Consider the following 14,893-nt stretch of genomic DNA (forward strand, 5'->3'; position numbering starts at 1 on the left):
AAGGACCTCAAGTCCAAACTGTATCCCAAAGACATGAACTATACTCAGCAGATACTTGTCGTATTTGTTCTTAAACATAGTTGATGAGATTCCATAATCTTCATAGATACTCCATATCAGCAACTCAGTCTCCTAATCACTGGAGTACTTCCGTCCCTAATGTCTGCCCTGAATCACTTCTCTGACATTTGCCTTGTTTTCACTGCGCCAAATACAGCCATAGAACTAGCTCATTCCCCTTGTGAGTGATGCTTCTGCTCACAAACCACAACACCATGTTCTGACACGTTTGTTTTCTTCGTCCTTTGAGCTGGCTCCATACACCCATATTCATCAGCTGATGCTTTCGTGCATTAAAAGTTCCACCACAGGCATTCATTTGAACACGAAGCACTATCCATTGAAATCAATGTTTACTTGACTTATGAAGCAATCCCCAAAGCATGATCATCTTCCTTTATGTTTCTGAATTTTAACTGAAGACAAAGCCTCCCTCAATTTCAGGGTGTCAGTAGTCTTTTGAAGGCTTCTTTTGCAGGTAGTCAGAGAACATTCCCTCTTGTAGAGCTCCTTACGTATTTTATTCCACATATCAAATTAACAATTAATTTCCCCATCAGTCTTATGAGCGCTTTACTTTCCTGTCCCATGGGTACTCAGAATATCCTCAAGGTTTCTGCCACGTAATTTGGAGGAAATTATGTGATATGTACATAGCAGAATACATTCTGCATGCAATTTACCACAACGCTAAATATTATGTTACCACAAAGACAACAAGTTGTCTTTGGAAACTCCTATATATAATGCTAATAAGAAACCCCATTCCATCTTATTCTAATTAAACTGGAAAGCCTTCCTTTTTATAACATGTGAGAGACTTCAAAACATTCAGAATGTTAATAAACCCACAGGTATTTCCATTCTTTATATCTTCTGGTATATACTATTCATCAAGAATTGTTGCTCATTTCAGTACTAGTCTGATTTTCTCAGTGTAGAGAAGTTTAATATTTTGAACCACTGTATCTAATTTTTTAACTAAGAAAGAAATCTTATTTTCCCTCTTTTTGATAAGAGATGGAGTTGAGAAATGCTAACATTGTGTTAGCAAGAAAAGATACCACTAGCCTTAAGGTTCAATAGGAGGACCCTGGATAGCTCAAAGTCGTCACCATGGACACAATGACTGAACAGTAAGCTATGTTAAGAGTCCTTTATGTTTCACTGGCAATGTAAAAGTCTTAAAGCAGGTGATATTAAGGCCTTTTATGCAACAGATCCAAGTTGGATCTACTAAGCGCTTTTTTTTTTTCTTTTTTTTTTTTTTTTTTGGTGGTAGTCACTAGCTTGTGCTGAGCCCAGATTAACTCAGTCTAATGGTTATGAGGTTTGTGAATAGAGTCTGACAACCAAAATGAAATCAGAATCCATTTTTCTATCTAGTTGATAGGAACAATCTCTGAGACTTCAGTCAACCTGAAGATGAACTCCCCTTTAGTTTCCAGATGTCATGTCTTCAAAGAACAGCTAAAATTCGTTTATGGAAATACTTGGAGTCCTCCTCTCCACCCCTCAAATGAATAGTCATAAAACTGTAGGGTTCTTAAAGCCATATCTTCAGTAATAGTACAGAATACTGCCTTTTATACTGTGCTGCTAATGCTGTAAAATAGTGCAGTATATTTTTCCACCTAGAGAGCAACACCCAGTTAACATTTAAGTTAGTGAAGTGGAAATTTGTGTGACCTAATTTAAGAACCAGTCAAATGTCTTAGGTGAGAAAGTTTCACTAAAACGTGAATGCCACTGCATTTCTACTCTGCTTAAAAGATTCCAGGGTAAGGGGTAGGGGAGAATAGTTATAATACAGGGGAATGCAGTAGAGAGAAGGAACCCAATATCCAAATAATAGTCCAGCTTAACTTCTGAGAATGGAGGGTCTGGAAGGTTAACTTTCAATTCATATTCATATGACAGGCTTTCTTTGTGTTATCCAAAAGGGGAGGAGAAAAGCTGATGTTACTAGTGAACTGAGATTAATTTTGTGAAGGTCTGCAAGGTATTATTTATAGTCTATGTGCCAGAACTGTGTTTCCATTAATGGTCTCTCCAAGCCATGCCTGAAAAATAGTACCATCTCATACAGTGTAAATGAGATTTGGCAATGTGAATTTAACTGTTTTCTATTTTAACAGACTCCTTCCCAACCCTTCCCTTGTTCCACTCATGAACTATCTTTATGTCTTTGGGTTCTTCCTCCTGCAGTCCAGTACATCATTCAACAGAGATGCTGTGAAAGCAGGGACAGGCCGGCGTTTTCTTGGTGGGCTGTTAAACGATACATCCTACTGCTACACTCTGGAAGTCTCATTCTACAGCTACATATTGGGTGGACCTAATTCTGCTGTTCCCTACACAGAAGAAGCATGTATCCTTTTGAAATCCTTCCTCCTCTTGCAGCACACCTGAACTGGGCACTTAAGGTAAATACTTCTATCTCAATAAGAGTTTACTGAGATAGGAACACAGAAGTGGAAATGTGAGTCTGCTCCTGATGCTTTAATTTCCCTCATATTGATTCTCCATACTGTGAAAATTCAAGAAGAGAAAGGCATATTAGATCAAATAAGCCATTTCCCTCTTGTAGGAGATTGTCTCACACACTTATTATAGAAACTAGTCCTGGAGAGCCTGTGACCCATTCCCTTCCATAGTCTTCCATTTCTTTCTTAATTTCTCTCCTTATTCTCTCATTACCCCTGTGTTTGTATTATTGTTTTAATAGCAAGTTGAAAGTGCATCTTTGGTACTGAGTTAAAATATCTTCTCCGCCTTTGAACTGCAGCCAAAGGGCTCTAAAGAACCCATTACGTTCTGCAGCTGCCTCAGGGCCAGGTCTTTAATACCAGTTGACAAAGAAATGGAAAGCGAGCTCTGCAAACAAAACCAAGATAGTTGTTTGCATTTTTGGGTGCTTAAATAGAAGCAATATCTTATTCTTCAAAAAACACATATCCATCTGGCTATCTCAATGTATTAACAACTTGTAGAATTGTTCTGACTGGTCTTATGATCTGTTTTTATGTTTTTCTTTTTGTCACCATGCTCAATCAAATAACCAGGGCCCATACTTCAAGCTTGGGTGTGTTGTTTCATTTTTTCATTCTATCTTGGTAGCTTTTGAAACTTCCACAGGTTTAGAAACACTGCAGAGGGAGAAAGATTAGCTGTGATTGCCTATTTACCTCTTCACTGAATTTCAGAACTTGGGGAAGGTTTACAGCTTTAGGGTAGCGAGGGGGAAATTTTCATGAGACATAATTCTTCACCATCCATGCATATGTGCACACTGTGTGGGAATGAGAGTGAGAAACAGGGAGCAGGAAAAGTAATTCTTAATCATTTGGGGTTTTCTGGTTTGGCTTCTCCACTGAAAGTGAAATTTGGGGGAAGGAGGGGGATGAATATATTAAGGTGACTTATCAGACTTGAGCATTTGGAATACAAGCTCTTTTTTGCCCAGTAAGGTTAACTGTTTCCAAGGAGTACCTTTTTGCATCATAGGCCTATGTAGCATATCTTGCCACTGAGGAAACAATTGTCATTACTGTTTGGGTTAGGTATTTATTTTCTTATGTTGGTATTTTGGCATTTTAAGAACATGTACCTTAGTTTCACCTTTAATTTTCCTCCTCACTTAGTACTCATTGTACTGACAACTGCTTATTTATCTTTCTTATTTATCAAGAACAGTTTTTGCAGTGAGGAGTGGGAAGAGTCCCTATACAAATGTAATCATGATTCCCTTGAATATATTTTTCTTCATGACTTGTAGGTCATGCTGGCTTAGTTTCCTTTTCCATAAAGATTTTTGGTTTGTGCTTCACATTACAGAGGACTCAGGTGTGAGGTCTAACGTCTCCATCTGTTTGCTTGGCTTGCCTTTTGCAGACAGAGCTGCACCGTTCTCCATTCATTCATTGTGACCCTCAGCAGCTAGAGCACAGAAAACAGGTCCCAGCTCAGAGATCCTTCTTGGTGGTGATGTGCAGAAAGCTCAAGCAGCAGCTTGATTTCTACAGTTAGGGTTTCACCTAGCTGAGTGAAAGAGGAGGAGAAGCTGATTTTGACTGGCCTGGAAGACAGCAAGCAGGGAAGGCTCTTTGCCCATGTAGTACGCTCCACGGGCATTTTGCCCTGGTAGGTTTTATTATTTCCTTTTCAATGGAGGGATTCTGTCAAGAGTGCTGCTTAGGACAGCTCTTCCTCACGTGTGCAGTTTCCTAGTTAGAGAAAGAAATGGAGCTGCTTGAAGCAGTCTCTAGGCTGGTCTGCTCTAACACAGGAGTGGCTGGATTTATGCACATCCTATCCTGGCATGGGAGAAGTTTCATATCACCAAAGCCTGTGACCAAAAGTAAAACAATTGCAGAACATTCCAGTTTTGCCTGAACAGCTCTTCCAAGCTATTTGCAAGTCAGTGATTAATTAATGCTCAGATTTTTTAATGGACCTGAACCAAAGACACAGCCAGTCAGTTCATATTGGCCCCCAAGGACAGGCGTGATTCTGTTAACTGTCTAGCTACATGGAGGGAGCAAGTCAAGCAAATAAATGAAGAACTGATAGGGCAAGTATTCAGGAAATCTGCCTTCAAAGATGTATTTCTTAGGACTCTGTTCATCCCACTGTGATGTTATTGGGTTGTGGGCTTTTGTGTTTTGTGTTTTGTTTGGTATTGTTTTGTTTTTAATAGAAACAGGATCAGGGAGGCTGGAATTGTTCAAAGCTTCTAGTGTTCGATTAAGGAGTGCAGACTTAGACTCAGCCTCAAATTCAGGGAACCCATGGCCTTGAACAGAGACTACAAAGCAGATCACACCCCCCATTCAGAAACTAGCCATACAGGCTCCATGTAGAGACCAAAACAAATGAGGATCTCCAGGTTCTACAAAAATATTAATTTAGCCTAATGTTGTTCCTGTTGACAGGTGAGAAAACTGAACAAACTCTGAATAGTTTGCGCTGGTGGCATATAATTCTACCTGTCAGCTTCTTTCCTTTACAGCATTTGTGGTGAATAAGATCATAGTACTACCCCTTTTCATGCCATTATATAAGTAGATTAGGTTTGTTGTTGTTGTTTTTTTTAAATCTCTTCATGTTCCTCAGGGTTTATGTGCTAACTCTGTCATCTATACAAACCTCTATGTGAGCCTGTAATAGATATATTTCTACATTGGGTAAGATTATGCTTTTTGTTCAGACTTGTGGACTGAAACATACTTTGTAATTATTGAGGTAAATGGATAACTTACATAAATGAAAATGGGAGACAGACCTTCAGCCTGATAAGTGTTATTTGAATTCTGACATTGCTAGTGTGGACAGTAACTTTTTTCAATAAGAAAAGTAAGGAAATTTAAAAAAAAGGAAAGGAAGGTATCATTAAAAGTGGAAATCTGTTCCAAATTACTCCAGTTAGTATGACTGAATGTATTCTCCTAAATGAAATACCTCAAAGATTCAGAATTTAGAGGATTACACCTGGTATGTTCTATAAAAACAAATTTGTCCCTGAGGCTGCACTATTTAAATGAAATCCAGGAATGAAGGATCTTCCATCACTCTGTGCAGGGGTTATATGTTTGGGACATATATGGGGGGATAAGAGTGTCCTGTGGAGTGTTGAATTTCTGGCCTCTTTTAACATCGGGAGTTAACGTGGTTGCATGAATGTCTCAGGCCTCAATTAGCATTATATCAACAATGGTTACTGCTGGAGTGTCTCTTGTATTTTCATCCTGCAAAGCACTGTATCGGGGGTAACTTCCTGAACGTCCTGTTATACATTCCTTCAGAGGTGTGTGCCTGGTAGGTCTGCGTCTAACCGATATGTACCTGGTGTACAATAAACATTACGGATATGTTCTCTAAGCCTGGCTCTGCAGAATACCCTACGATAACATGTGCTGTAGATAACAGTGAATGGACTCTGTTTCGAAGGCATAATAAGGGGATTGTAGGCTTGTCGGTTAGTTGCCTGGAAGTGGACAGAGAAATGTTTAAAACCCTTCTCACACGCACACACATTTGGTGGTAACTGATTAAAAAGGCAGAGCAGCAACAGTTTGCTCAGCACCAGGTAAAGAAGCTTTAAAATGAGCTGATATGCTTCCATTAAATACCATGTTTTACTAGGCATTTACAGGGCTTATGACACAAGGCATGTAAACTGCTCTGTAATATTCACCACCAACAGCTCAACTGCTGAGCTGATACACACCAGCCTCATAGCTGGGCAGGGAACAAAGGATAAAAGAGGGGGAGGAAGGATGAATCCCCAGCTGTAGGACTCTGAGCGCTGCTCTGATAGCACACCCAGAATTGCTTTCCACTACAGCTGCTGATCAGCGGCTGTCACAGCCTGACCTGAGAGTGGCCAGTAAAGGAGTCTCACATCAACAGTTTTAAAATCTATTTGGTTCATTTTTTAGTGTTTGAACTGGATCCCTGCTGCACAGCAGGCAGCCCATAAGAGAGCATAAAAGGTTTTACTCTTCCAAAGACTAGCCATGAGATAGGAAGATAGAAATGATAGAGACTAGGCAAGAACTGGTATGATTGTAGCCTGGTAGCTGTAAGGGAGAATAATCATCAAGATGTGTGGGCACCACAATTGTCAGTGTGTCCATGGCTTTTTTGTGTATTTTAATCTTAATTCTAAGCTTCCTCCAGGTGGGAAAGGCCATCATCCAAAGATGGGCCTTTAGTCATTCATGTGTATAGCTTTACTTGTTGAAATCACTTCTGAGTGGAACAGGAGACTGGAACCCTGGACTGAGGGTCTGGTGGAACAGTTCTCCTTTGTACGGCTTTTCCAAGCACATCACTTCACCCCTTTGATTTAACGTCCGCAATACAAAGAAGGAATTTAATGAAACTTCTTTTGTAAAAATACAAACAAACAAAACAAAAGAAACATTTTGGAAGCCAAGGGGGAAGAACACAGAAGAAAGAGACATTATTAATGTTATCCCAAAGTAGGTCTTTTCACATTACAAACAGCTGAGAAATTATCTCAATACTTTAAAACAGTATAGCTGAACCAACTTGCAAAGATATCATTTGGTATTTTCCATTTCACTGAATGTGTTGAATTGGAAGCTTTGCATCCCTTAAACAGGGTATACTTGCACCGCTGAACTCTCCTGTTTATGGACATAAAAAAATGTATTTATATGGCTACAGTCACAGAATGAAAGCTTGGATCAACTAGAGTATCTTCAAGTGCCTAACAGGAGCTTGCATCTTGGACTCTTGGCACAGTTGGGGCCACTGGGTTCACTCTTATTCTTAGCTTCAAGCAGAATATCAGCCTGCTGCTTGACTGGGGACTTGAGAAGTTAAATCCCCTGGAGAAAACAGTCATTTGTTTATATCCAGATTCCATTTAAAAAGTACTTGGATCTCAGTAAATACCTGTCCTGGGGAAAAGAAATCTGTATGCAAACTACAATTCCAGTAAAAGCATCTATAACTTTTAGAGCTTCATGGACCTGCCAGTCCTCTAGGGCAAATGTACTTGGTTATTTTGGGCTTTTTTTACATTTCTTTTTTTGGCAACTGCCTGTCCTGATTCTCCTAGCTCTGTTAGGAATATCCTTAAGAGAACATTCTCATGAGCCAGATTATGGCACTTGCAGGTTCATTCCCACCCAGTAAAGGCAACATTACTAGTAAAAGCCAATGAGATATGAAAGGCTGTGCTGATAAAGCTAAGGGAGCTCTGCAGAGGTTATCCAGTGTGTCTTATGTTTGAACTTGAGTTAGAGCTTGTTGCCAAGATGATTTCAAAGTAAATCGGGCACATGCTCAGGAAAAGACCTCCAGAGGTCTACATCTTCATCCTTCTTCTGCTAAGCTCCTAGAAACAACCTCCTTTCTGTGTGTTGCAGAAAATGGCATTAATCCTAATCCTGCAGATTTTCTTAAGAGTGACCTCCTTGCACATCATCTCTCCAGTATTTGGTTATTTCTCAGTACCATATTTTGGGCTGTCTTTGAGGAAAGAAAACAAAATCCTCTTTCAACTCCCCAGTCTGTGTGAAAGTGTCAAAGTTTACAGCCACAATTTCAAATGCTCTTAATATTACTGGAAGCATAGAGTTAAATTATAGAGTTGTAAAGTTACTTTATAGTGATAATGCTGTCAAGCATCAATATCTCTGCCCCAGGGCACCATGGAAACTCAGTTAATGATATAAGAAGCTGATATTTTTCAGGGTTGCAGATGTTGGCTCATACCCAGAAGGAATCTGTGTGTTTGTTCATATCGGGTATATACAGGGGGACCTGCTCAAAGAAAATTAAGAAACAGTGAAAGTCTGTTTAATGAAGTGCACTGGAATGAAAGTGCATGGTGTTGCAGTATGCACACCTCTTTCCCTCACAGAGTTCAATACAGTGGACAGTGCTGTAGAAAAATACTTATTTTACTGTAAAGAGAGGGCATTTGTGGGGGAGAGTGTATATTTGTATGTAGATTTGTTTATCTTGTTGCCTGTAGCACTGACTGCATCAATCTATGCAGACACTGTCTGCGAGTATCAGTAAAGAAATGGAAATTAAGGCAAGTGACTACAGTCAACTTAGGAATATCTATAATTTTTGTAATGGATTTCTTAGCATCTGTATCCCAAAGTGCTTTGATAGCCTCAGATGAAAGATGCTGTAAAAGTGCAAAGTGTTATTATAAAGGTTTTTTTTTTCTTTTAAAGAAAGATTTTTTTTTTTTTTTTCTGAAATGCAGAATATCAGTCTTGGAAGGCATCTTCAAAGTATTTCCTGGGGATTTAACCATATGATTCCAGTTACCTTTTGGCTAGGAGCCAGGTATCAAATACCATGGATGTGAGTGGGGAAAGGGTCTTGCCGTTTGCTGCGGTAAGAGTGGTCTTGAGCAACTGGTTCATTTCTCTGTGTGCCCAGGTGCTTTGCATGCTGCCTGTTTGGTAAGCATTCACATGGCTTTCTGTGGGGAAGGAGAGAGAGCAGGTCAGACACGCAGGCCTGTTTTAAGTAGAAGTGAAAGGGAGTTTGAAAGCTGAGGATCTAGTCTTAAGGGGAATGAAGCATCAGAGATACTGAAAGCCTACCTGTCCTATCAGATTTTAAGGCACAAGTTAAACTAAGCACTGTGGTTTGCTCCAGAGTTGTGTTGTCCTGAGCATTGAAAAGGAGGACCCCATGAGAGTGTAGATCAATTTCCTTCCTCTTGTGTACACAGGTCTCTTTCCCAGGGATATTGATGTACAGGGAAGAGAAGAGATGGTTGTTGTGGGACCAGAATGTAAGCAGGGTGCATATCCAGACCCATAGAAATGCTCTCAAGTCAGTTTTAGACATAAATGCAGGAGCTTGTCTTCTTTGAAGAGCAGAAAGACTTCAGAAGCTGTGAGTCTGGACTAGGGAATTTGAACAGGTTGACTTGAGAGCCGTCAATATTTACAACCTTATTCGGGAACAGGGACCTTGTGGACAGTGGGAGCATACGCATCTTACAGAGACGCATGTGCAAATATCGTCCCTGCTTCCCGCCAGCTGTCTTCAACTCAGTGCTGGCAGAGAATGTGCTCTTTGGCCTAGGTAGGGCTGTATCCAGTGACATGGGAAGACTGATCCTTATAAGCCAGCCAAGATGAGGAAGCCCAGCTCTAAAAATGATCTTATATCAATGCAGCCTACATGTTACACTGCATGCTAACTGGTGCCAAACTGTCACTGAGGTTTTACTGATTGAAATCCTCATCAGTGCTTTCATTCAAGCTATCAATGAGTTATGGTTGCTATCAGGCCAGCTAAATCAGTGGCCTGCAAGCACAGAACTGTAATTAAAAATGGTTTTGATGGTGGTATAAAAAAAAAACATAAAATGTGCTGGTTAATAATAAAAATTGTTACATTTTTCTATTAGTATTTCTTTTACACACAGGAGAAAATAACTTAGACCAAGCACAAGTGATGCTTTCGCTGAATGGTTGGAAGGTGAAGTTGATTACATGAGTGATTGCAGAGTTGTGGCTAATATAAACAAAGGGGGAAGCTCCCTCCAGGCACTGCTATCCCTCTTGGAACTGGCTTTCAAGGTCTTGAACGCCTCTCTTATGAACTGGCTTTTCTATAAACTTGTATTTTTCCTTTGTCTTATAAGCAACTTAGACAAAGCTAAGCATATGGAACTGATAGTGAGGCTCTTGGGTGCTCAGAACACCATACAAATGCTATTAGACCTGTAGTTAAAATAATTCTTTGGTAAATGTTAAATTCCTATTAGTAACACTTGCTAAACTTAAGTGCAAAGGAAAGGGCAAGGCTAATCTGAAAGGCAATGGAGAGCAGGGCTTAAAAGATATTAACAATTTGTTGGAAATGTCTGAGGGGAGTGGTTAATATGACTAAAGAGAAACGTCTGTGGGTTGAAGATTTAGGTTGGGAGAGGGCTTTAGCCAGTGCTGTGCTTTGGAGCTTTCCCAAATGTCAATGGGAATGAAGAGAAAAAAGCCATTTTGAATGAGGCATTTTTCAAAAAGCAATAAACAGAAATATTGCAGTGTCTCTGTGATAGGTCTCTGCTTTTCTGCCAGCTTGTAGTAGTGTTTGTGTGTCTCCATGTTTGTCATCTTTTTCCTCTTCTCTCTGTCTCTTCACTTCTGGCTGAGTCTTCTTCCCTGTGCCTGCCTGTCTTGTGTCTGTATCCTCACCATCTTGTTTGCAGTTTTAGGTCATTACCCCTACCCCATGCCTTTCTGTCATCTCACCTGATTTTTTGCAGGTGGTGTTTCATTAATCGGACACACCCAGTCCCTGCTTTTTGTTCACTTTGTGCTGTCTTTCACCTAAACTATTCCTTTTTTCTTTTGTATTTTGCCACCTAAAGGCTCAGCAGGCTTTTTGGTGATCAAAAGGAATTCTAGGGGGAGGGAAGAAGTTATTGTTTACTACTACTTCTTCAGTCTGAAATACCAACATCCTGAAAGGGAATCAGAGACATTTTTTAGGAAGCTCAGCAAAGAAATGAGTGTCTTTCTGTCTGTGTGCCTGTGTTTCTCAGCTACTTGACCAATTGCAACTGAATCTGACAGTGATGAAAGTCTCAGAGATACTACATTCCTATGAGTTTCATGAAAAATAGCTGGCTAAATGAGTAGAGAGGCCAAAATTAATCTCTCCAGTAGGGACAGCTGCATCTCTATTGTTAGAAACCAGAGGACAACAGTAGGCATAATAGTCACAGGAAACAGATCCCACATCTCCTTGCCTTCATGGGTGAGTAGAGACCTCACTTCACTTTCCTTTTCTCTGCAAACTTTTACCCCTAACATCTCTGCAAACCTTAACAAAGGATATCTCATGGCATCCTGAAAAGCAGATTGCATCTTCTCCACCAAGCCACTGTTGAAAGAGGCCAGAAACCTGGCAGGTACAGTTCGCAGGTGAAGAGAATACCCATTCAAACCAAGGTCAATACATGCCCACTGCAAGCCAGTGGCGTTTCTTGTCACCTAGAGGTGAAACTTTGTCCGGGGTTCAGATCAACAAAGTCTGAACATGTCTCAGGCAGAAACTAAAGATAATCTGCAGCTTTGACCTAGTGTTCAGAAACGTTTGTGTTTTGATGAGAGCAAGATGGGTCTGATTCTCCCATGTCTCGTCTCTTAATGGAAGAACAGCCAAATCAGTTCAGATCAAAATCAGAAGAATATAATCATAGAATAAGCATATAACAGTACTTCCTCTGAATATTCTTCCAGTTTCCAGCAATTAGTGGTTTGGGGATCCCGGAGCCAGAGATGTTGATTATGTCTGTAGTAACACTCAATGGATTTGTCTCCCATGAACCTGTATACATTTTTAGCATCCACAGCATTCCTTGCTAGGGATTTCCACAGCTTAATAATATCTTGTTTGTTTTAAGCCTACCACCTGAAAGCTTTATTTTGTGATTCCTAATTGTTACACTGGAAGCAGCATTGATCCCCATCTGCTTTCCCCATGGCACTCATATCAGCCTTCTTTTTTTCACATTTGAAGTCTCCTAGCCTACCTAGTTATTCGCTGCCTGAGTATTTATCCTGTACACTGTAAGTGGAAAAATATTACCAGATCATAATCATTCCTTCATTTCTAAAGTTGGTATATCATCTTACACTTTCTTTCTAGGTACACACAACTGTATGAGCTGCCAATGCAGAATCAACTCCAAGTGACTCTAATGGCAGAGTGTATTTGCTGTGCATTATGATTTTTACTTGCGATCAGGATAAATTCTGCCCTGGTCACACAAGCAGCAGGTATAAGCACCAAAATGAGGAATACAGCTTTCAGTTTCAGAGTACACACTGTAATCATCATGTGTTCAGTTCCTCATGCACTTAACAGCCTGTGTGTGTTCTGCTGTACTCTTTGTTTTCCCACAACTTAGGAGAGATTCAAAGTTTGTTAAAATAACTGAATTTCTGTTCAGCATAGGCTGGAGTTTTGGTCATCTGGCTAAGAGAGTCTAGGAACCAACTCCTGCTGGAGGAATACATAGGTTTTGAAAACTTCAACATCCCAAATACCTTGCTTTCTGTCATTATGATTGGTGTTCATCACTCTTCCTCAGCAAACCAACTTCTGGATAACACATTCCCACAGTCAGGTTGCATTCATGATTCTGTCAGGCCAGTTATTTCTTTCTCTAAAACTAGGCAATCCTTATTAAACCAGCAACTGTCATCCGGTGCCACAAAAGACCAAATTATAGGTGACAATACATTCATCTTTTCTTCATCAGCCAGTCCTTCAAGAAATCCAATATGTAGGTAACTACTCAAGACCTCTCATGTAGCAAAGGGGGATCTGCAGGGCAGTGGAGTGTCACATGTAGCAAAAGATTACATTGGACTGATTTCTGCAGACGTGACTAGAGCAGTGTTGGATAACGTGCAAAGTGAGATCTCTTTCCACCATTTCAATACATGACAAATCTCAAGCTTCCTTTCAGTAAATCATTAACAGGCTGCTCAAGTGGAACATAGCTGGTTTAATCAAGGTAAGGGATGGAAATGGCTCAGAGCATACAATTGTCTTCCTGGTGACTTTCTACAGCAGAGGCAGCTGGACTGCTAACACTCCTATGTGGTGGAGCCAGGACTGCATGATTCTGCTACCCCAAGGGGAAAGAGTCTACAGTACTTCAGTCCCCTTATTCCTGTTTTCAAGCCTTTTCATCTTGGAGTTTCTCTGGATTTCTTCAAGGTCTGGTAAGTGGCTGGTTCTGTTGGCAGAATACAGCTTCAAGCTCCTCGTCTCTTACTGTGCGGCAGTAATACCTCCTCTTGAGAAGATGCCCATGACTGTGCCTGTTAGCAGTCCCACAATCTCATATTCTTGCTGTGATAGATACTGTGAAGATTTTGAGACTAGGCTATTTCTGGGCCAACAGGGTTATCATCCTAGTGTCCCTTCTTCCTTACTTAATGATTCCTCTTTGCACCGCATCCCTCACATCTGCCAAGTAAAATTTGTTGCATTGACTTTCTTTCCAAAGCCTGTCCAGAAGGACAGCTTTCCTTCAACCAGGACACAGAAAGGGCCTATGTCTCCAGAACCATCAATATTTTTCTTGAGATGATAAATGAACTGCCAATAAACCAAGGCAGCTGCCAGATCCATCTGAGAAACAGACCTTCAGACCCGATTTATCCGTGCTTGGTTTATTTATGTGTCTGGAAATTTTTGAGATGCAAACAGAGGACTAACCACTCTGAGGCAGGCACTGAGAATTAGATAGTATAGATAGATGCAGTGGGAGTTTATGGACTGGTTCAGATACATTAGCTATCACTCTGTGCTAGCCTGTCTCAAACAAGAAAATGGCTTGAGATTCATCGTAGGGAACACCAGAGAAAAGAAACAAAACTCTCCAAGCCAGACCTAAATTCTCATGCTTGCTGTATCATTCAGTTTGTTTTTCTCCATCATTTCTGGTATTTCTTGCCTATAGTTCAGGTTTTTGCATAATCTCTGAAATTTGTGTTGTCAAGATTTTTCTAAGGAGATGAGATATGGCTGATCATGTTGTGCCTGGAGGGATGGGACTCGTGTATGTGCTTCAACAAGTAAGGTTTGCAGGGAGACCAATCTGGTTTTGAATCAGCTGATACAGTTGGAAAAAGCAGACAGTCTTTGTGTTTAGGGTCCTTTTGCTGGGCAGCAGGGTGTGTGTGTGTGGTGTGTGTGTGTTTCATATACACTCACCCCAAAACTTCTGAGCCTATTTTTTTAGTTCCAACCAGAAAGAGTTCTCAGAGGTATTAAGTTTGGGCAAGTTTTATGAAAACAGGCAGCTAAGCAAAGGAAAGAGACTCAACTAATGCCTCTGCTGGGGGAAAGGCTGGAGCGAGTTTAAATGTTATTACACACCAGAGGGTCTGTGTGGGGGAGCTGCTGTAAAATGCTCCAGCACAGGGAGAATTTCAGCTGGCACATGATCCATATTGCTGGAGAAACCAGGTGTAGGGACTGGGTCTCAGTAGTTGCGCTGTCGGTGGGACAATTTCTTTCTATTTCGAAATAGGCCTGGCCTGACGCAGAGCCCGCGTGACCCAGGAGCTGGAGCTCGAGCTCTTTGCTGATGGGGGCTGGGGGACTTGAGCAAGTCCAAGGCAGCAAAACCAGTGAGGATGAGCGCTCAGTGTCAGCTCTTAGGAGGCGAGTGGAGGCCCAGCAGCCTGGTGGCTCTTTGCACCTCCCTGTAGTTATTTCCCAGTGTAAGGTTGGGCCTAATGAAGCGATTTCCCCCTCCCCACCTTGTTTGCCTGCCTGCCTGGGTCAGCACAAGGCA

General features: G+C 40.9%; 1 protein-coding gene across 1 annotated transcript in view; it reads left to right on the top strand.

The window, feature by feature from the left end:
• LOC309590531 (BEN domain-containing protein 5) overlaps positions 1-14,893 on the top strand; it is a gene marked incomplete at both ends in the record, with an annotated part of 962,813 nt that overhangs the window by 871,699 nt on the left and 76,221 nt on the right. Inside the window, one exon of the mRNA XM_082311814.1 lies at positions 2,269-2,431. Within this exon, the coding sequence (XP_082167940.1) occupies positions 2,269-2,431 (163 nt within the window). The remainder of the gene's footprint in view (positions 1-2,268; positions 2,432-14,893) is intronic.

The sequence above is a fragment of the Platalea leucorodia genome (assembly GCF_965183815.1).
Source record: "Platalea leucorodia genome assembly, chromosome: 5".
Taxonomy (NCBI): domain Eukaryota; kingdom Metazoa; phylum Chordata; class Aves; order Pelecaniformes; family Threskiornithidae; genus Platalea; species Platalea leucorodia.